Source organism: Trachymyrmex cornetzi, unplaced genomic scaffold (assembly GCF_001594075.2).
Source record: "Trachymyrmex cornetzi isolate Tcor2-1 unplaced genomic scaffold, Tcor1.1 scaffold748, whole genome shotgun sequence".
NCBI classification, from domain to species: Eukaryota; Metazoa; Arthropoda; class Insecta; order Hymenoptera; family Formicidae; genus Trachymyrmex; species Trachymyrmex cornetzi.
In genome coordinates this window covers 86,940-107,848 of record NW_017300079.1, presented here as the reverse complement: position 1 = coordinate 107,848, position 20,909 = coordinate 86,940, and the positions used below count along the sequence as shown (strand labels likewise).

The 20,909-nt window shown below is 30.5% G+C and overlaps 3 protein-coding genes across 10 annotated transcripts in view; 2 read left to right on the top strand and 1 right to left on the bottom strand.

Moving 5' to 3' along the window:
* The window catches only part of LOC108768018 (uncharacterized), a 4,004-nt gene extending 619 nt beyond the window's left edge, over positions 1–3,385 (top strand). Inside the window, exons 2-4 of the mRNA XM_018518210.1 lie at positions 434–684; positions 937–1,205; positions 3,330–3,385. Coding sequence (XP_018373712.1) covers positions 530–684; positions 937–1,205; positions 3,330–3,385 — 480 coding nt within the window. The 5' untranslated portion in view covers positions 434–529. The remainder of the gene's footprint in view (positions 1–433; positions 685–936; positions 1,206–3,329) is intronic.
* Positions 3,386–4,114: 729 nt separating this feature from the next.
* LOC108768070 (uncharacterized protein CG1785) lies at positions 4,115–8,223 on the bottom strand. Of its 2 annotated transcripts, none has more exons than XM_018518317.1 (4): positions 7,928–8,223; positions 6,161–6,923; positions 5,362–5,885; positions 4,115–4,434 (listed from the first exon to the last, which is right to left on the bottom strand). In XM_018518317.1, the coding sequence occupies exons 1-4, from the start codon at positions 7,930–7,932 to the stop codon at positions 4,362–4,364; spliced, it is 1,365 nt and encodes a 454-aa protein (XP_018373819.1). In that variant the 5' UTR covers positions 7,933–8,223; the 3' UTR covers positions 4,115–4,361. The 2 variants fall into 2 exon arrangements, with proteins under 2 accessions (XP_018373819.1, XP_018373820.1); XM_018518318.1 differs by lacking the exon at positions 7,928–8,223 and adding an exon at positions 7,050–7,125.
* Positions 8,224–8,489: 266 nt separating this feature from the next.
* Positions 8,490–16,249, top strand: stck (LIM zinc finger domain containing stck). 7 transcript variants are annotated; one of them, XM_018518320.1, is made up of 8 exons: positions 8,490–8,592; positions 9,688–9,766; positions 11,187–11,300; positions 12,567–12,679; positions 12,799–12,991; positions 13,730–13,871; positions 14,643–14,901; positions 15,115–16,249. In XM_018518320.1, the coding sequence occupies exons 2-8, from the start codon at positions 9,759–9,761 to the stop codon at positions 15,315–15,317; spliced, it is 1,032 nt and encodes a 343-aa protein (XP_018373822.1). In that variant the 5' UTR covers positions 8,490–8,592; positions 9,688–9,758; the 3' UTR covers positions 15,318–16,249. The 7 variants fall into 7 exon arrangements, with proteins under 7 accessions (XP_018373822.1, XP_018373827.1, XP_018373826.1 ...); XM_018518325.1 differs by lacking the exon at positions 9,688–9,766 and adding an exon at positions 8,878–9,088; XM_018518321.1 differs by having other exon boundaries at positions 8,572–8,624.
* The last annotated feature ends 4,660 nt before the right edge of the window (positions 16,250–20,909 follow it).

Sequence of the window (20,909 nt, the reverse complement as noted above, 5' to 3'; positions counted from 1 at the left end):
GTTTAGCATTCGTCGACTAAGTACCGAGACACTACCGTGTCTCCAGATGCTGAAAACAACAAAATGATGGAAATTGGTTTGCGGGTGCGTTCTAATATCACTTAATTCATCAAAATTAAACTTGAACAGACTCGAAACACACTCTGACTCTGCTCCCGAGCAGAGGCGAAGTGTGTCGATTTGTGTCAAGTGTGTCGACTGTGTCTCCTAAAAGGAAAGCAGCCTAATAAGTTAAGGTGCAGCCACGATAGAAGGAATAAGGAATAACGATTCCAACCTATCGGAAACAGTTTATTCCGGTGTATCCGGAATATCTGATAGGTTGAAATCTTTATTCTTTATTCCTTCTTCTTATTGTATAGCTGCATCCTTATGAGAGAAGTTTTGCGATTCGAACGCCGTTTACCGAGCACCACCAATACCAATATTTCAGAATCCTGATTTTGGTCGCATTATATTATCTGAAAGCATAATTCGATTTCTATTCCTCACGAGAACTAATAACCAAAAATTTTTGGCAAAAATAAAAATGGATTTATATGGAAGAGACAAGGGCAATATCAGTTTACCACAACGTCTTCAGCCCATCAATTTTGATGAAACCAAATTGAAAACTATTATTGTAAATACGCAAAAATGTTTTTACGACTTGAAAATTGCTGAAATTAATAAAAGAATTCAAAGGTATTTACAAAAAAATATTTTTATTATCTGATATTTTGTGTGTGTATGTATAGTAATATTGTAGTTCTAATAATCTAATGTATAGTTAACAAAGTGAACAGCAAATAGCACGGAAGAAAAAGTGATAATTTAATTAAAAATTATTCTAATAACTGTTGTATTATTCTACATCCAAAATTGTACAATATAAAATATAAGTAAAGTAACTATACATGCATTTATTTTAGTATTAAATTTTAACTTTTTAAATAGTTTAGAAGAACGGAATAGAGAATTGGAGAGTAATTTAGAAGATACGCATTATTTCATTAAAACTTTACAAGAAAAAACACAAGAAATAAGCAGTTTAAAATCACAAATAGCTTCTTACATTACTAGAATAAAAGCATACAAGCATCAATTGATTACTCTCGAAAAAGCAAGGATTGACGATAAATACACTCACATTGCAATAACTGTAAACATTGACGAAAAATATAAAAATACGCGAATTATGCTCATTTCGCAAATTAAACTTTTGAGTAATTATATTTTATTATATAGTATCTCTTGTATGATTATATGATTCGACAAAAAAAAAAGAAACACTAAAACGAGACTACATTCATTTTCTGCAATTTTTGGACTCTGACGAGATACTATTAAAGACGATCGATTCTTATGGAAGTTCGCGTGACTGTTAAAATTTAAGTCATTTAGAGTGAGAAACTGATAACACGGTACTAATTCCGTGATTTATTAGCTTCATAAATATGCATGTATGTATGTTCAAAACTCAATAATACTCGATTTTTATTAAAAACTGTGATTTTAATGTCATCATATTTAGAAGTTCGATTATCAATAGAGATGATAATTTCGGAGAAAAAAATTGTAATTTTTCAGCAATATACAAGATATTATAATATTAAAAGAATACGTACTTATTTATACAGCACTTATATAATAAAAAAAATCACGAATTTAATAATGTATTATCGAAATATTTATGTTAATCATCATAAATTTTTATTACATTGTCGATAATCATCGTTCTTCAATTATCCCCGGGCCTCTGGGGCTCCACTGATAAATTTGCCCAGGATCGACCGTCTTTAATTAAAGTATCTCGTTGGTGCAGATACCCACTTGTAACTTTTAATGTCATTTATTTAGAATATTTTAATTTTTATATGTTAAGGTGCCAAGATTAATATTTTAGAAGATTACAAATCCATACAACATATTCTGGAAAAAAAACTAGATATGAGAAATCAATTCTTAATTAATGAAAAAGAACAGGTAGCAAAAAACTTGTGTAAAATTGAATGTAAATTCAAGATTGACAAAGAAAGGTAAATAAATTTTGTTTCCTTATTGCAAAGTTATAGGAAAATTATGTAAATATCTTATTTGACTAATGTATCCTATATAGATTCAAAAAGGAATTATATAATCGTGTGTTGGATCTAGTTAGTGTATTTCAAGTTGAAGTATTAAATCATATGCCGTGTTCCATATCCAATTTATTGTTGGAAAATATAGCTGTAAAGAATCAGTTTATATATATATATATATATATACACATATATATGGAGGATATCCCATTTGAAATTTAATTCAGACACAATTATCTCCCAAACTGTTCGTTATTCCAAAAAATGTTTCAAGTGAAATTTACTTTCGAGGGGAACATCTTTTGATAATCACAGATCCTCCCTAGGTAGACTCCAAGATTTCAAGGTAATTTTTTTTTAAATATAATTATATAGTTTTTTTACATAAAACAATTCCTCTAATTATTCTGTGTATAAAAAAATATTAAATTAGCGACACCAAAAAATCAATAGTTTACGAGATATGTTATACTTTATTACTGGCACATGTTGATACGAAATATTAAATACTTCATAATATATCGATTTCTTTTATAGTCCTTAATGCTTTTACGAACAGAATAATGAGATGAATTACAATGATGTAAATAAAATTCATAGTTGCTTTAAAAAAGATATGTAGGTAATTTTTTAAATAAGCAACTATGAATTTTCTTTACACCAACTGATTCATTTTATTATTCTGTTCATAAAAATATTAAGATACGATTATAAACAAATTTAATAGTTTACGAAATATTTGATATTTCATATCAATATGTGCGAGAATAAAGTATAAAATATCGGAAGGGTTCCGTTAGCATACATCCACTCATATCAACCAGTGCTCAGTAATTTTACATTGCTTTACTAATGAAAATATTTTACTTTAAATTGACCAATCAGCTATGTACGCTGTCGGATCTCTCTCTCTCTAACATGTCTTATAGACTATTGATTTTTTGATATCTCTATCTTAATACTTTTATATGCAGAATAATTAAAAGGAATCTCATATTATGTAAAAAAAAACTATATAATTTAACTTAAAAAAATAAAAATCATCTTGAAATCTTGGAGGTACGTCCATCTACGGATCAACCTGTGATCATTAAAAGATATCCCGAAACAAAGTAAAAGTACCACTTGAAACATTTTTTGGAACAACGAACAATTTGGGAGATAGTTGCTTCCAAAAGCTATAAATAGAACATCCTGTATATATTTAAAAGTCTATTTTTAATTTAACGTATTTTTATAAATTACATTGTGACATTTATTATTTCGTAGGAATGCAGCAAAAGAACACAAAAGAAAAATCTGTAACATACATTTACGCACGATAAGATCTAAAGTAATTTCTGAATTAGAAAAATCTATTATCACAATGTTATATGATATTCGCAAAGCGGTGAATGTTAATTTATCCAAATTAGACAAATTTAATTATTTCACTGAAGAGCAATATATAATAAACAAAGATAATGCTAAAATTCTAGCGCATAAATGTGAGACGCGCATGAAATATATAGAACTATTACTTTACTGCGAAAAAGAAAAACTCAATATTGCAGAGAATCAGAAAGAATGGATATCTGACCAATTGCAAGAACAATTACAAATTTTATACGACGTTAAACACGTGTTAAAAAAATTCTAAAATAAAAAATAAATGATCATGAACAATAAAAATAAGATTTAAAAGAAACCGAAATAAGACCTCTAAAATGAAGTGTAATAACAAAATAAACCAAAATCGAATAAAAAAAAATTATGAAAGCAAATGGGGGGGGGGAGTTTTAAACATATATACATATTTACGAAACTAATAAATCATAAAATTAGTAATTTACCAATTATTACCAATTATTTATACACATTATCAACGAATTCAGTCACTTGTAACTACGCTGTTAGTGCATACTAAAAGCTACTATGCATGAAATTAGCAAAGTTAAATGTAAACTTAATATATACATTTTTTAAACAATTAACGATCTACTAATGATTTTGTCACGTTATTTAACAAAATATACATGTATCATTTCATTGTCAAAGTTGATTATATTGTATCACTGCATTGAGATATTTCAAATAAAACAGCTTTCAATATGCACTGGTCCAATGTAGTGCGAGTGATCGAATTCACCATTAATCACTTGAATTTTAAGTTATTCAAATTTTCGTAAGACCGGCTGTCTTTAATAGGATCTCGTTGGTACCTTCAATTTGTCTTTGAGATTATATAAGACCTATGTAATTATTCCTATTTACACAGGTATTAAATTCTCTTTATTTTAAATTACATAGTTCTCTTATAAACTATATAATGTCACCCAAGTTTAGTTTATGATCCGGCTTCACAAATTTTTTCATTTTTGCTTTGTCCCGTTTCCTAAAATCAAAGAACATTATAAATAATATAATAAAAAACGTTTATGATATATAAATAAAAAGAACCACGACATTTCTTAAATGATCCCAATCAAATTGTTCTGAGATATTGTAGTTTTTATAAACAATCAATAAATGGTTGCGTTCAGAAGCATTTAGCTGTATAATGTTGTTCGACGAAAAATTACTTTTTTTCTAACACTGGAACAAGACTAGTAATTTTTTAAATAGTTTTTTAGAATACGAATACGGAATATGTTTTTCCAAATTGCACCATCACGTCACAATTTTAAGAAAATTGCAATTCAATTAGCAAAAAAGGGTTATTTTTATGTATTTTGTCGTATTATAACGACAATGTATGACGTATTGGAGAAGTTTTATTGCAATCAAAATTAACTATGTTATTAAGATTTTCAGCCCTCAAAAGGATATTTTAGTGTTGGCTATAGTTAATGTTCATATTGACATTCATAGTTAAATATGGGGTCTATTGCAGAAAAACTGTAAATTAAATTGATCCGTGCGCGCAATATCAAAATTGACAAATTAAAAATCGTAAAAGACATTTTTGTAATAATCCAACATTTTTCAAGTCTTGACATCGGTCAATATTGAATTCACTATTTTATTTGTTAATAACTTAGTTTACATGGATCATTTGATACATGTCCTAACTATGTAGTTACTTGTATTGAACATCAAAATGATTAATTTAAATACACATATTATGTATATGTTTACATGTATCGCGAAAATTAAGATAATTTAAGAGAAAATTATTAGTTAGTGCCTGTATCAAGTGCACAATGAAAACTAAGCCAATTTTTACATAGAATTCATATTCAACGATCAAAAAACTCTTGAAATTTAAATCAGTATTGTTGAAAAACTTTTTAATAAATCGTCAATCGGGCTTTATACTTACAATTTTATAACAGTTGGTGCAACAATATTTCTCTGTTGAAACGATTTGTACCGTTCTTTTAATAAATTATTAGAAGGTTTACAATTTCTCAAATTGCCAGTCAATTCTTCTGCAAGCTGGAAATCAGGATCAATAGGTTCAAACTTTGTTTTACTCAGAGTTTTTGGCACAAGAGATTCCCTCTCGCGTTTCTTCATTCGCTTTTGTCGCAAGGATTCTTGCTTTCTCTCCTTGGCTTCCATCTGTTTTTGCAGAGTCTTTAATTTATAGATATCAGAAATTTTTTTTTTCTCGAGTTTCATCAATGCACGTTCATTAATTGCTTGTTTTTGTTCTCGTTGTTTTCTTTTTTGAACAAGTGTCTTTTTAATATTTTTTTTAGATTTATTATTTGCAATTATGATAGATGAATTTTCTTCTTCATGATTCTCCTCAATTGACTTAAAACTTGATGCGGCTTGATTCTCTGGCAAACCTTCTAACATTTCTTTCATCATATTTTCATCTCTATTCTGCAATGAAATCTGAACAAGCAAGTAATTTGATATATTACAAATTCACATTTAAAAAATATAAAATATGAATTGAAGGAATATCTAAATTAGAGATATTAGCAAAGCAATTAAAATTTTATATTAATAATGGAAAAATATTATTTATTGAAAATGGGATTAAACATTAAATCATATCAATATTGAATGTATATAAAAAAGAGAGAAGAAATAAATTTAATATTATAATAAAAATATAAAATAAAAATTTATATAAAAAGTAATGATAATATGATAATATAATTTACTTTTTTAAACATTTGAGTTGTGACTCTGTTCAAATGTTCATCTTGCTTCATAAGCTCCAATTCTTTTTGCACAATATTGTGCAATAATTCCTGGTGATCATTATATGATGGATTATAAGATGTACCTGGATGTGGAATCTCCACTGCAGGTAAAACAGATGACTTTTTGCACAATAAGGGTAATTTTCTTTTTTTTATTCCTAAATGTTTCAGCGTATGCCTAACGCTGTTTGAAGACATCCATTCGGTGACTGTATCTGGAATTAAGACATTTGTGCTATTCCATATATCCCCTTTAATCTCTTTGCTCTTAGGACAATTTGTTGAAGCAACCTTTGCCAGTATTCTATTTTTCAGTGCTTTCTTCGCTTTTAATTTAAGAATACCCTTCACTTTCCTTTCTACTTCACGTTGACGTAATATAGAATTCATACGTTCTTCTTTGGTTCTTACTCGGTTTCTTTTCGAAATTGGATCGGGGACACATGTATGCGACTTCAAAGAAGCAAAACATCTTGGTTCTTTATTTTTCAATGCTAATCTGGCAGCACGTTTGGAAATTACATTTTCAGTCACATCAGCAGTTTTGTCAATGGTAAACAATTGAGTATCTATACACTCAGAAAAAGAAGTACCCAATCGTTCCTCTAATCTATTGTTATCAAGAAATGTATCTACATCTTTGATATCAATATATTTCCTCCATGATCTTTTTGTCTTCTTAGAGACTTTACGCTTTTTAGCTTTTACATCGAGCATCTCTCTGAAAATAAATTTTATATATTTATAATATAAAAATATGCAAATATATAACATTCTAATGTTAAATTCTAATTTTGTCAATTTTTAATTTTAATATATAATGCCTAAAGAGTTAAAACACATATACAATATTAATATTCTTGATTTCTATCTTGTTATCCAGAATGATTTCTTAAATTTTACTGAACATCCTGTATGTATGTGTTCTCTGTTTTAAAAACACAAGTTCTCTGCTTTAAAAATACAAATTCTCTGCTTTAAAACACCAATTTTTGCTTTAAAAACAAATTTTCCACTGTAAAAGTAAAAATTATACAAAAAATAATTTTTAAAGCAGAGAATGGTAATTGTTGAGTTTAGCCTCCTCAACTTCGATGTTGATAAAATTAGGCTCATTCGTTTTTGCACAAACGAATGAATCTGGCAAAGAGTGTCGTTCTGCCCTGCAAACCGAGATATTAATTGTTATTAAAGTGGGCAACTATAGGTTAAAAAAATCAGGTTAAAAAATCTGTCAGTCATGCAACAACGATGCAACAGTACAATGTGAGCCATATACACACTTTTCGTCAATTTTCATGCTCACACTGCACTGTTGCATCGTTGCACGACTATGATGACAGACTTACTACCCTGAATAATCGTCAACTTTAGCTTTAGCTAAATAGCTCGCTTCGCAGATATCCCGCACTTTTTTCTCTGCCAGATTCTTTCATTTTGTGCAAAATCGAACGAGCCTAATTTCATCGAGATCGGAGATGAGGCAGTTTATCTGAACAATGGCTGCGTTCAGCAGACTCAACAGTTTTGCAACCGATACTTCGTTGAGATAGGACTATTCCTTTAAATCTAAAAGTATAATCCAATCAGCGCGACGAATCATAAAACGGTTGCAAAACTGCTAAAACTGCTAAAACTGCTGAATCTGCTGAACGCAGCCAATTATCAAAACTTTTTGCAATACCATGCGAGTGGGGAAATATTTTACTACTAATCTAACCTCACCTCATCGTCACTAAAACAGTATAACAGCAATTCTGCAATTTCTATTATTTTTTAACATCAAGTTTTTAATGTACGTAACACGGCTACTCTTTTATTAGTGTAACGAATAAAATCTTCTTTTTCTTAATAAATCCGCTGTTTGGTTTTCCGATACAACCCACTGTGAGTAGCGTCAAGTAACGTGAGATGTGAGTATGAACAGTACGCAAGTACGAATGGTGTGCAATGGTGTGAACTGAACAGAGAGAAACCTGAGAGTCTGAGAGAGGACATGACAAATTGACAACCCAAAACCTGTAACCGCAAAATGCTGCCGCGTATTACCGCCCTCTAGAGAGGTGGATGGTAACTACATAATAATATCCATCTTTTTGCAATGCTTCTAATGGATGAAATAAATCGCTGAGATCGTTGAAATCTTTATTAATTTAATAGATTTTAGTTATTTTAACAATTTCAACTATCCATTTCCATCAGGAGTACCGCAAATTGTCCACTGTGCGTAGGGCCTAAAAGGAGTGGTGGTGGTGGTGACTAATCACCGTAGGTTAGGTTAGGTCAGACAACTTTTAATCCACATTCGTTTTCATAAAAGGTCATATCACGTTCGCTGACATCGGATTGGCTGTTTACTTAAAATCTGATAAGATTAATACGGAATATAGGTAATTGACAGGATATGTCTGTTATGTGATAGGTAGTGCTTTAGCTTCATTGTACTATTCGTAATTAATTTATTAAATATTTGCGTCATTAGGTATCTCATGGTTGATTTAATAGTTGGTTGATGGAACAAAAATTATAGTCGCGAGTAGTCATTAATATTATATTTCAAACGTACATTAGAAATCGATAAATAGCAGAGTGAGAGAATGGCTAAGGCCCTGTTTTTCAGTCGTTTGTTGTTAACTTGTGTGTTAACTCAAATTTAACCTGATGGTCGTGTAAAGGTAATTGTGCATGAAGGAGACGGGCTCGCTCATCGATTTCGATGAAATTAGGCTCATTCGTCGCATTTTTGCACGAAATGGACGAATCTGGCAAAAAAAAGTGCTGCTCTCTGCCCTGTGGACCGAGGCATTAATCGTTGAAGTTGACGACTATTGACTTTAGAAAATCTGTCGCATCGATAGCATAGGCCATAGAAGGACATGAGAATGTGTAAGTAAAGCTAGATTAAGTTCTGCATCAAAATATGCGAATTCTCTGCTTTAAAAACAAGTTTTCATCAACTGCAAAAATGAAAATTATATAGAAAATAATTTGTATTTTTAAAACAGAATTTGTGTTTTTAAAGCAAAGAATTTGTTTTTAAAGTAGAGAATTTGTGATTGTAAAACTGAGAATTTGTGTAATCCTCTATATCATCGATGTGACAGTTTTTCCTAACCTGAACGCAACCTGAACCTGAACTTTGCGTAATATCTCGGTTCGCGGAGCAAAGAGACACTTTTTCTACCGGATTCGTTTATTTTGTGCAAAAACGCGTCGAATGAGCCTAATTTCATCAAAGTCGGTGAGTAAGCCTCTATCTCCTTCACAATTACCAAAATAAGTACATGTTTGAAATTTGACGGAAGTGAAAAGTAAAGTTGTATACTGCAGTTTTATGCACCAACGAAAAAACAAACCCATTATTGGATCAGCGTATATTAAATTTGCAGTATTTCTATGAACCTACATATATTATTTGTTTTAACGCGTTTTTATTAATAGTGTTCCAATAATAGAGATTATTGTGTAAAGTAAATTGATTGTAGGCGAGTAGAAAAACAAGATAGCTAGAAGTGTTTGTCAACGTTAAAACGTAATCGCCTTCTTCCATTAAAATATGCCAGGGTAAGCATCTTTTCTTTGAAAAATGTTAATTTTTTTGCATAAGTATATAGGACGCAACTGTATGTAACATAAACTATCTCCTGTTTTCTTAATAACAGGCGAAATGTATGTAAATACTCAGATAGCAAATCGTGTCTCGGCAACATCGCACAAATCTGCGATTACTTATGATGCTAGCAACTTGCATAATAGATATAGATAATATTAATTGCCTTCAACGATCTATATATTTCGAATATACGGATATTGTGGCAACATGCAGGCAACAATGTGTATATGTATTGCCAGCAGTTTAAGGGGCTCCGCACAATAAAAGGAACAGAGAATAAGAATTTCAACCTATCAGAAACTGTGTATTTCACAATACATGATTTCTGATAGGTTGAAATTCTTATTCTCTGTTCTCTGTTCCCTGTTCCTTTTATTGTACGGAGCCCCTAATGGTGCAAGATAACTGCATCAATGTTACCTTCAATCAATGTTGGCAATATGACGGCAATAGTATAAATTTTAATGATGACGATTTTTAAGTTGCCAACAAATTGCTGACAAGTTGCTACCTGTGAAAAGTTGTTATATTGTCAAGGCATTAAGTTGTCAACAAATAAGGACTCACATAAGTTGCTGCAATTTCAGTAGCAATGTGTACTTAGCAAGCAACATGCCAGCAACAAGACAGACATGTTGCTACCTGGGTAATTGTCTATGCTATCCAAATAAATTTATGGAATTAACACGATTATATTTACAACACGCTTTGGTTCAACTTCTGTACACTACCCAAGTTCAATTTCAATCAAGTTTTACAAATATGTAATACTAGGCCTATTCTTTTTTCATACCAAGTTCTGAACTGGTGTACACTGATACAGTAAGTTAGAGTGGGACAGGTATAGTTGACAAAATATAAAAAAAAAATGCAACATTTTCTTTTTTATATATTTTATATTATTATTTAAATTTTATATTATCAATTTTTTAAATATTTTATATTATCAATATTTAAATCATAAAAGGAGATAAAATTTAAAATTATTTTTAATACTTTTATTTGGTTAATATGTCGAAAAAATACTTTTTAATTTCATAAAATTGTCACCTTATAAGGTTTTTGCTTTACGAGTTCATTTTTAGTATATGGTAGAGTCATTATTGTAGGAATGCGAACAATTTAAACGTGTTGTCGATTAAATTCAAGTTTTGCGTAATTGATCTTTTAATATAGTGATACTTGGAAGTTGGAAAAACATTTAGTTAGTCCTACACATCTGTAAAATTTTATCGAAATCAGACTTGAGTAGTACACAGAATTCTTACCCACGCTTCTATTATATAATGATTAATTAATTATAAATTCAAAACTAAAACATTTATTAAACCATTATGTTAAAATATTTATTAAAATATTTATGTGTTACAGGGTTACAGAGATGTCGTTGGATCATATGTTTTGTTCCCGGTGTAGAGAAGGTTTTGTTGCACATGAGAAAATTGTTAATTCAAATGGTGAATTGTGGCATCCGCAGTGTTTTGTGTAAGTATGAATGGGATAACAATTGGCTTGGATAGCCAAATCTGTCATAGATTTTGAAAGTGTCTATTAGAAATGTTTGTAGAATGTCAATAAAAATCCAACAGAATCTGATAAAAGAATATAATGGCAGATTGATTACAGAAGCTGAACAGAATCTGCTGTTTCGTAATTATTAAAAAATTTTAAATAATGTATTTGTATTCCATTTAAAAATGAACGACAGATTCTATTTAATTACTACCGGCATTTTACCTTGGCTGCTTTCTTTTTAGGAGATGTCACAGTTGATATAAATGTTTTTTTTTTTTGTTATTGAATATCAAGAAGGATAATACGATGTCTGTGTCAATTGTGTTTTCTAAATGGAAAACAGCTAGCAAAAAATATACTATACTATATATATGGATAGATGATACTGGATCTGTTGCAATAACTAGATACTAGCTCTGATACTAGCTAGATACTAAGTAAATTTGCTGTAAATTTATTATCGGGCAGTTACTGTAGGCAGTTTGCGTACAGGCAGAAAGGAACTGAAAATAAATAGCTATTACGTTTATTTTGTATCTATGAATAAATAGACGAAAACGAATTAAATACTATACTGCAGAAAAAATTCATTACTTTTATTAGCATATAGTATGAAAAGAATATACATAAACTTCTGTAGGTGTGACGAAAAATCAGCAATTTGTCTAATTTCATATATACGTTTTCAAAATGGTGATTGTTTGAATTTAAACAGTCGAGGTATTTTTAGAAAGTATTAAATACAGTTTTTAACACTAATAATTATAACTTTATTTTCAAAGAATTTAAAATGATTTGTTTTATGGAAATAATTGCTTGTAACGAGATTTGAAAATGTATCATTGAATGCAATTAATCGTGCTACATTTTTTACTTTTTCTAATATTCGACTTTTTCTATAAGTTAAATTTATATTATCGTTCCTATGGTCTGTGTTAATATAAATGACATTTCTTTTACGGAATAGCGTTTAATTCATTCCATTTTGTCCATGTATCACGAAATAATAATTATTGAATTTCCACAATTTTTTAATTGTGATCTTGGTACATACCTACTATTCTTCTATTCGATTCAATTTTCATAAATTATGTAACATTTGTGGAGAAGCCACAATTTTTACAAGTTGCATGCTCCAATGTTAATTTCTTCGCTACTTTCTGTAAAAACAAAAATAATTATAAAAATGTACTATCTTATGGATTTTTATCACATGAGTTAATATCATTTTGATAGGTGCGCGCAATGTTTCCGGCCATTTCCAGATGGGATCTTCTATGAATTTGAAGGATACAAATATTGCGAGCATGACTTTCATGTTCTGTTTGCACCATGTTGTGGCAAGTGTGGTAAGTTAGATTTAAATTTTGTTAATTGCTTCGATATTATTATTACTCCTGAGAGTATAGTGAAATATGAGATAACATTTTAAAATGTATTTAATCAAGTTTTCTCATCTTTACGATAGGCGAGTTTGTTATTGGCCGCGTGATTAAAGCGATGAATTCAAATTGGCATCCACAATGTTTCCGCTGCGAAGAATGTAACGGTGAATTGGCGGATGCGGGCTTCATCAAGTGTCAAGGCAGAGCCTTATGCCATACGTGTAACGCTAATGTGAAAGCTGGTGTACTTGGAAAACATATATGTCATCAATGCCAGTATGTTCTCATTATTGTATAAAAGATGTAGCTTTTGTATCATAAATGATAGGCAGTTTTTGCAACTAAACAAATGTTTAGTTATCAAAATGCTTAAAATGATGCTTAAGCGATCTATTTTTACTTTTATTCTGAAAAGAAATTATAATCTCTTTTTAAACGCACTTACAGCTTCTTGAGATAGATTTAAAAAAAATTTTTTTAATCTAAAATATCTAGTCTAGGGAATGGAAAAACCAGACTTTTACGATTGAATGTGATAGAAAGAGGTTCATCACCCTAATTCCGAGGTGTCCTTGTATCGCGTGAATTTATGTGAAAACACTGCGTTCAGTCATAACAGAAATTATCATAAATGTCAAATGTCATTTCATGGAAGCTTTTTAATTTTATTGTATTCTGAAAAATAATATAAAAAACGATAGTTTACAGTAACAAATTGCAAAAGTCGATATAAAGTAGGAAGTAATGTTCATTTTTTCTCATAAGTATTACATTATTTATTTATTATATAAGATAATAGGTATATACTTTTCAATATTTACTTGAGCAGTAATTATCCGTGTGATTTATACATATATATGTGAGAGTGAGTGAACATAAATATGGCGCTGCTCAGCGATGTCTTCAAATATGGAGGCGAAGCCAGCAGTCTATTTATAAAAAAACCTATAATTTACGCAATGGAATACTTGTTTGAAAATTGTAGTCGTTATGATTTTCTTTTGTAATTTTTAGCGGAGTAATCGATGACAAACCTTTACGATTTCGTGGTGAACTTTATCATCCTTATCATTTCAATTGTACAACTTGTGGTATAGAACTCAATTCCGAAGCCAGAGAAGTCCGTTCTCGACCTGGCTATGCTGCCAATGAAATGGTAAAGATTATATTAATATTTTACAGGATATAGATAATTGTTTAAGCCTCAGATTTTATAAGAAATTAGCTAGTATATCTAAAAAAGAATAAATACGTTTATCATATATGAACAGAATTTAATGTTTTAAACGTAATTTTTTTAACGGTAAAAAAAATATTTTAAATCTACACACACAAAATAGCATATTTGTTTCCCTCGTTTAAATTTGTAGCTATATATATGTGTACACACACGCGCGCGCGCGCGCGAAAATTGGCATTAAATAATTTTTTACTCAAATACTATCAATTTTACAGAAAAACTGCAAGAGACGAAAATTGTTTGTTTTCTTCTCATGGAACTCTAAGAATTTTTTCGGAATTTTTTTAATACCGTATTTTCTCATGTTGGTAAAAATGAAAAAATGCAATGCTAAAAAGTTGATTAAAAATTCTGAAAAAATTCATAGAGTTCTATGAGAAGAAAATAAACAATTTTCGCCTTTTGTAGTTTTTCTGTAAAGTTGATAGTATTTGAGTAAAAAAATTATTAAAGACCAATTTTCGGTAATTTTTAGTAATTAATATCTTGTTAACTATTGCGAAAATTGCAAAATGGTAGAGGACTTTTCTTCTCAGTTTAGTCCATTCTGTCCCTATGTGAAAGACTTATAACTAATTTCCAAACACCCTGTATAGCTACAAATTTATTATATACATATATATTTGTATAAACAAAGACGCTTTTACAATTTGATTCGGTCTTAATAATGAGCTGTATGTTGCGTAGAACGAGCTCTATTGTTTGCGGTGTCACGATAAAATGGGAATCCCAATTTGTGGTGCCTGTCGACGTCCCATCGAAGAACGCGTGGTAACGGCACTTGGCAAACATTGGCATGTGGAGCATTTTGTATGTGCTAAATGCGAAAAACCCTTCCTGGGACATCGCCATTACGAGAAAAAAGGTCTTGCTTATTGCGAGACTCATTATCATCAATTGTTTGGGAATCTTTGCTTTGTCTGTAATCAGGTTATCTCTGGAGATGGTATGTATCTGATATAAATATAACAAGTTAATTTATAAATTGTGTACAATTCATAAAAATTGTTTTGTTAATAACTTTTTAATAAATAACGAGCGACGAAAAAAGTCAATGACATTTTCCTTCTTCAGAATCAAAGTTATTCGGAAGTCATTTGGGGCCGATTGTAAAGAGAAAGGTTTATCTTTTTTTATTATAATACTTTTTTTTTTCTAGTTTTTACAGCGTTGAATAAGGCATGGTGCGTTCATCACTTTGCATGTGCATTCTGCGACCAGAAGATGAATCAGAAGACCAAGTTCTTCGAGTTTGACCTAAAGCCCGCGTGCAAGAAGTGCTATGATAAGTTTCCGCAAGAGTTGAAAAAGCGGATGCGACGTATGTACGATCTGAATCCTAAAAGGATTCCACCAGCATAAACACAGATCTCGGCTTGGGCTCTTCTACGTGACTCTCTCAAGATTTAATCAATATTCATTTGATTTGCTTGTAGTGCCTTATTTATCTTAATATTAATATAAGAAACTACATTTAACTATTTGTTATATTGTAAGCTTACGTAGAGCCTACCAAAACTACTTATTTATCAGTTGAAACACTTTGTGTGTGTGTGTGTATGTGACATAATTACTATAATTATTTTTTGATCAAAGGTGTGAGTGCATCTTCGATTTAAAATATCTTTTCTAATTTGGCATTTACGAATAGGAGAGTGTGCAATAGCTCTTCTATATGTATACATTTTGTGTATGTGAAGCGTAACATTAGTTTACATACAACACACACGCACACATCTATATACACAGGATGTAACTAAAATAAGGTAACAAACTTCGGAGCCAAGCTCCCACATAAAAAAAATTCATGTGAACATATGCTGTAAGTCCACTGTTACTGACACACGCGCGCGCGCGCGCGCAGTGTGTCAGATGTAACACATTACCTGCTAATGGCAGATTCCTCAAGTTATTTCGAGACTAAAATTCTATAATAGTTTTTGAATTATAATCATTTAAAGCTAGCAAATTATACTGTCTAAAATTTACGCGTTCAAGTATGTTACAACGCAAAGTGCTAAAAGTAAAAGCTAATAGTTGCCTTTCGTTAATATCGATATAAATAATTACATAAGCGAAAATGAAATCACTGATATTTCTAATTCTTGATCGGGAGACACGATAGTGTCTCAGCGCTAAGCAAGCGCGAAGCGTCATGGCGCGAGATATTTGTTACGTTAAAAAAATATTTAGTCTGGACATTATTAAATTTTCGTCTCAAAATGCTTCAGGAATCTGCCATTAACAGGTGGTGCGTTAGGTCTGAAATGTAGTGTGTGTGTGTGCGCGCGCGCGTGTGCGTACGTACATATAAATAAATAATAAATAAGAATAAAAAAACAATTGGAAATTGGATAAGTTTCCAACTGTAATTTATTCTTATTTACTTATTTATTTATCTATTCATTTTTATTCATATATTTATTAATTAATATAAAAAATTCGAATAAAATTTTAATCAAGAAAATGTATAGTAAGCGCGAGCAGCCCTATGATAGGAGTTACGCTCCTGCGACTGAGTGCAATCAACTTTAATCATTAATAACTCGGTAAATAATAATCAAGATCAAAATTGGGAAAGAAGAACTTTTAGTTCAAAATTTCATCATCTTTCATTCCAAGAAATATTATAGCGTTTTCAACCTGACCGGATTTGCATCAACCTGAGTTGGGTTGGAAAATGCTTTGCTATCGGTTGACGTTACATGCTCTACCAATAGGAAAGCACGAATCATCATTAATTCAACCCAGGTTGGTGCAAATCAGTGCCAACCCGGTCAGGCCGAAAACGCCATTAATTAAGAGTTATGGACACCCTATATACACATACAAGTAATTGCATATTATGAAACTTTACTTATGTACGTTAATTTTAAAATATGTATATTTATAATTAAAACTTGAGCTTTAAGTAAAAATATTCATAACGAAATGCAGGATGAACAATAAGACGTGCCTAACAACAAAAAATGCACAATAAAAACGGCATTTAATGGAAGTATCTAATGAAGTTTTATTTACAAATCAAGGCATTAATTTGACATTCACACGCGTAATCCTTTCTATATTCTCACTCATGTTAAAATTTTTAACCCGTTCAAGGTCATAAAAAAGTAATTATTTTCCACAAGTTTTACTTTTCTCGTCGAGTTATTTTTAATTTTCTCATTTATGTCAAGTACTTTCCACAAATAGTGTCTGTCAAGGAGAAAGCCTTGCAGTCACTTTCATTTAATCCTAGAATACTAATAATATATAATAAAAAAATAGCATGTAAGTTTAGGAGTTTTTCTTTTCCTTCTGTTTTATTTTTCTTACCCATTAGTTTATTCCTAATGAATGTTTATTTTGGTATTTTTTTAGGAAAAAATCTCAACATACGTAAATTTAACGTATGATTACTCTTAAAAGTATGATTAGTATTCTAAGATTAACGCTGCATTTAGCGCTAAATGTGGTCAATTGATCTTGAACTTTAAAGCGGTAAAATAATCGATTCAGCCATATATATATATAGTTCGATGACGTCAAAGAGGCGAGGGAATCTCGAGAAATTCCTCTGTGGTGACCTATGCTCTTATAAAAGCACATAAAATCATGACAATTTGAAGAGCAAAATTTCTTAGGTAAAATTAACAAAACCTATAAGACCAGATGAAAGAGAGAGATTTCCAGATTGAATAATATATAACGCCTACTATCTTATTATATTTAGAATATTTTTACAAGATTTCGAAGCCGATGTTTCTCGGTAGGATTCAGCTTGAAGAGATTCATTGACGCGACGATGTCAATTTTTTTTTGCTTGTTCAAACAACATTCTAAAATTTAATTACAAATCGATGACTAGGATGATAGAATCTGAAGCACGATTGTGAGGCAATGTATGCAATTAATCAAACTTTATAATACAAATAATTGTACTTGATATAGAAATAATTATACTTAAATATACCTATTTATATATTAATTTGAAAATTGCGCCATCAAGTATAATTATTTATATAAGTACATTTGTATAAATCTCTACCTTAGCAATACTTGATAACTATACTTGATAGCAAGTTAATTTGTATAAATACTTGCACTTGATAGCGACTTCCAAATCAATTGAAAAATCATTATCCAGTATAATCATTTGTATCATAAATTTAATTATTCGCATACACGCGTCTCAGCTGATTTGTGACTATATTTATATGTTAATGAGTCAAACAAATTAATTTGTTTAATTATATCGTAAAAAAACTGTTTGCTATTAAAATTATAGCAAATCAATTACACTGTATGTATTTACTACTTATCAAATTAATTAACAACCACACATCAATCATTATAAACAAATTTCTTTAAATTTGTTTCTCTATATTTTCACGATAAAAGGTAGAAAATGAAGATAATATGGGCTTTTTTTCAAGATTTTAACGCTATTTTAAGTTTTCTTTCATGATTGTACATGCTTTTGTACGATTGTCTTGATAGATCTCTTTGTAAAATATTGGTGAAAACGGCTGTTGTGTTGCCTAAGCTAGCGATACAAAGATCCGTTATAATTATCGGTACACAATCAACGCGATCGAGGACCACCGTCGTACGTGGTTCGTATCCGCGATTACGAATAATCGCTGAACATGACCGCTTATTAATACTCTATACGGTATTTAATTACCGGACATAAAGGTCGCGGTTCAACGAGGATAACGAAGGCTGAAGGCGTGACCAACCACATTTACTGCTAATTGCGCAACGCGAATACGCGCCAGTGGTTTCGAAAAATCTATATTCACATTCTTGTTTAGCGTCACCGATCTCAACGCGACTATCCAATTCTGATTTCATTTGGGTAAGGATAGCGTAGGGGATATATACATTTACATACGCATGTATATAATCTTAGGATTCTATTCTGGGATATAATCGCAGATAGCCGCATTTTGTGCCAAAGCGCCGTCGATGTGAACATAGGATCATGCTACTTTATTGCGATGCAAGCGGCGACGCGGGCCTTCAACGGGTTAACAAGAAATTACGGGGAAAAAAATTTATACAATTCGCACAGTATAATGATAATGATAATGATAATAATAATAATAATACAATTGTTTCTAATTTTATACGATGCGACGCGCAAAAGCCGCGCGTCCTCTTATCTACTTATTTTTTTATTTCACGTTTTTTTAACGAAATTTTCATGGAACTTTGTATAAAATTCTCGGCTCAACTTGAAACGGCGCAACGGCCGTCACTCGGCGAAAGCCTCGAACGCTATTTTTTCTTTTCTTTTTACACACTCGTACGATACATATAAACGTACACGCATCACACACACGTACACACACGCAGATGCACGCACGCACGCAGTGTTTTATAAATACATGTCAATATTTTAGGGAGTGAGTCTATACACTGAAATAAGTAAAAAACGTATGAACATGTGCCACATACCTTAATTTTCGAGTTATAGATGATCAAAGGAAATGTTCTGGGTATCCGTGCTTCGTGTTTTAGTACACACTACTGCATTGCAATACTGAAAGATATTATTTGTAAACATTAGATCAGGTCACGTGCTAAGATGTGCAATAGCATCTGTTGAGGCACGAGAAGGACATTTAGAACATTTTCTTTAATCATTCCTAACTCAAAAGTTAAAATATACAGGACATATGTTCTTGTTTTTATTTATTTCATGTGTAGATTCACCCTAAATATTGACATGCAATTATAAAACACTTAGTATACTATACAATATGTGCGTAAACACGCACGCACATATGTGTGTTTGGTTTTGTAAATAATAATTGTGAAAGTTTTATTTTGTTTAAAAATATTTAAATAAATATTTAGACTTAACACCGAAAGTTTTAAATTTGTTAAATTTGTTTTTAGTAAATTTTATTTGTTCACTGATACATGTATAGATATGTAATGTGTAGATATGTATTTTTATTACAATTTTGTAAGGTATTTAATATATTCGATAATCGTTCATGAAATATTGTCATTGCTTTTGCTTTTAATTATGAGGAATAAAAACATAAAATATAGAGTAATTTAAACATTTTAGTTTTATGTAGATCTTAAACAAAATAACTTTAATTAAAAAATTTTTTATAACTTATTTTATAAAATTATCGGTGTATACATTTAAACCAAACACACACGCACACACGCACTATACATTTGACTTCATTATCGCGCAGCAAGGCGGTCCGAAATCATGATTGCGATTTCAAGAGGGAGAACATTATTAGCAACGCTATCTCACTCGTGTTTCTTCTTGCTTCAAGTGTATCAAGATATTACGTGTTTGCATATGAAAAGTCGAATTTTCAAGTCCGCAAATATATAGAAAGACCTCCAGCGTATGTATATGTATACATATATAATATCTCTAGCGAATAAATAAATAAAATGGACACCACTCTTATGTAAATTACATGATCTTGTATAAACTGTACACTCGCGTAATTTGGTTTCCGATTACAGGACTCCTTATCTTATTAATATAATATAATCTATATATTCTTAATTTCTTACTAAACTTATTCTTAGAGATTGTATTGATAAAAAAATAAAAATGGACTTTTCATACGCAATAACGTAATAATGCTGTGCTGTAGCTAAAATGCTTTAAGATCCTTGAATCCTTAGATTCTTCTTTGCGTTTGTGAACAATTTTGATCTATGTATCTGTGCATCCTTGAATTCCTAGATTCTACATAGCTTCAAATCCTTGGATCTTTAATTCTTTGGAATTCTAACCCGACCAATTCATAAACTGCTTGATATATATTTCAGTCCTCTATTCTTAAATCCTCCAAAAACGTTTTTGATTTCTCAGAGCTGATTTATTTCCGATTACTGAATTTTTAATAGCTTTCAATCCTTCTCTAATATCTTAAATAAAATTCTTCTCAATCGTCCTATCCACGATCCTTAATTTCTAGATCA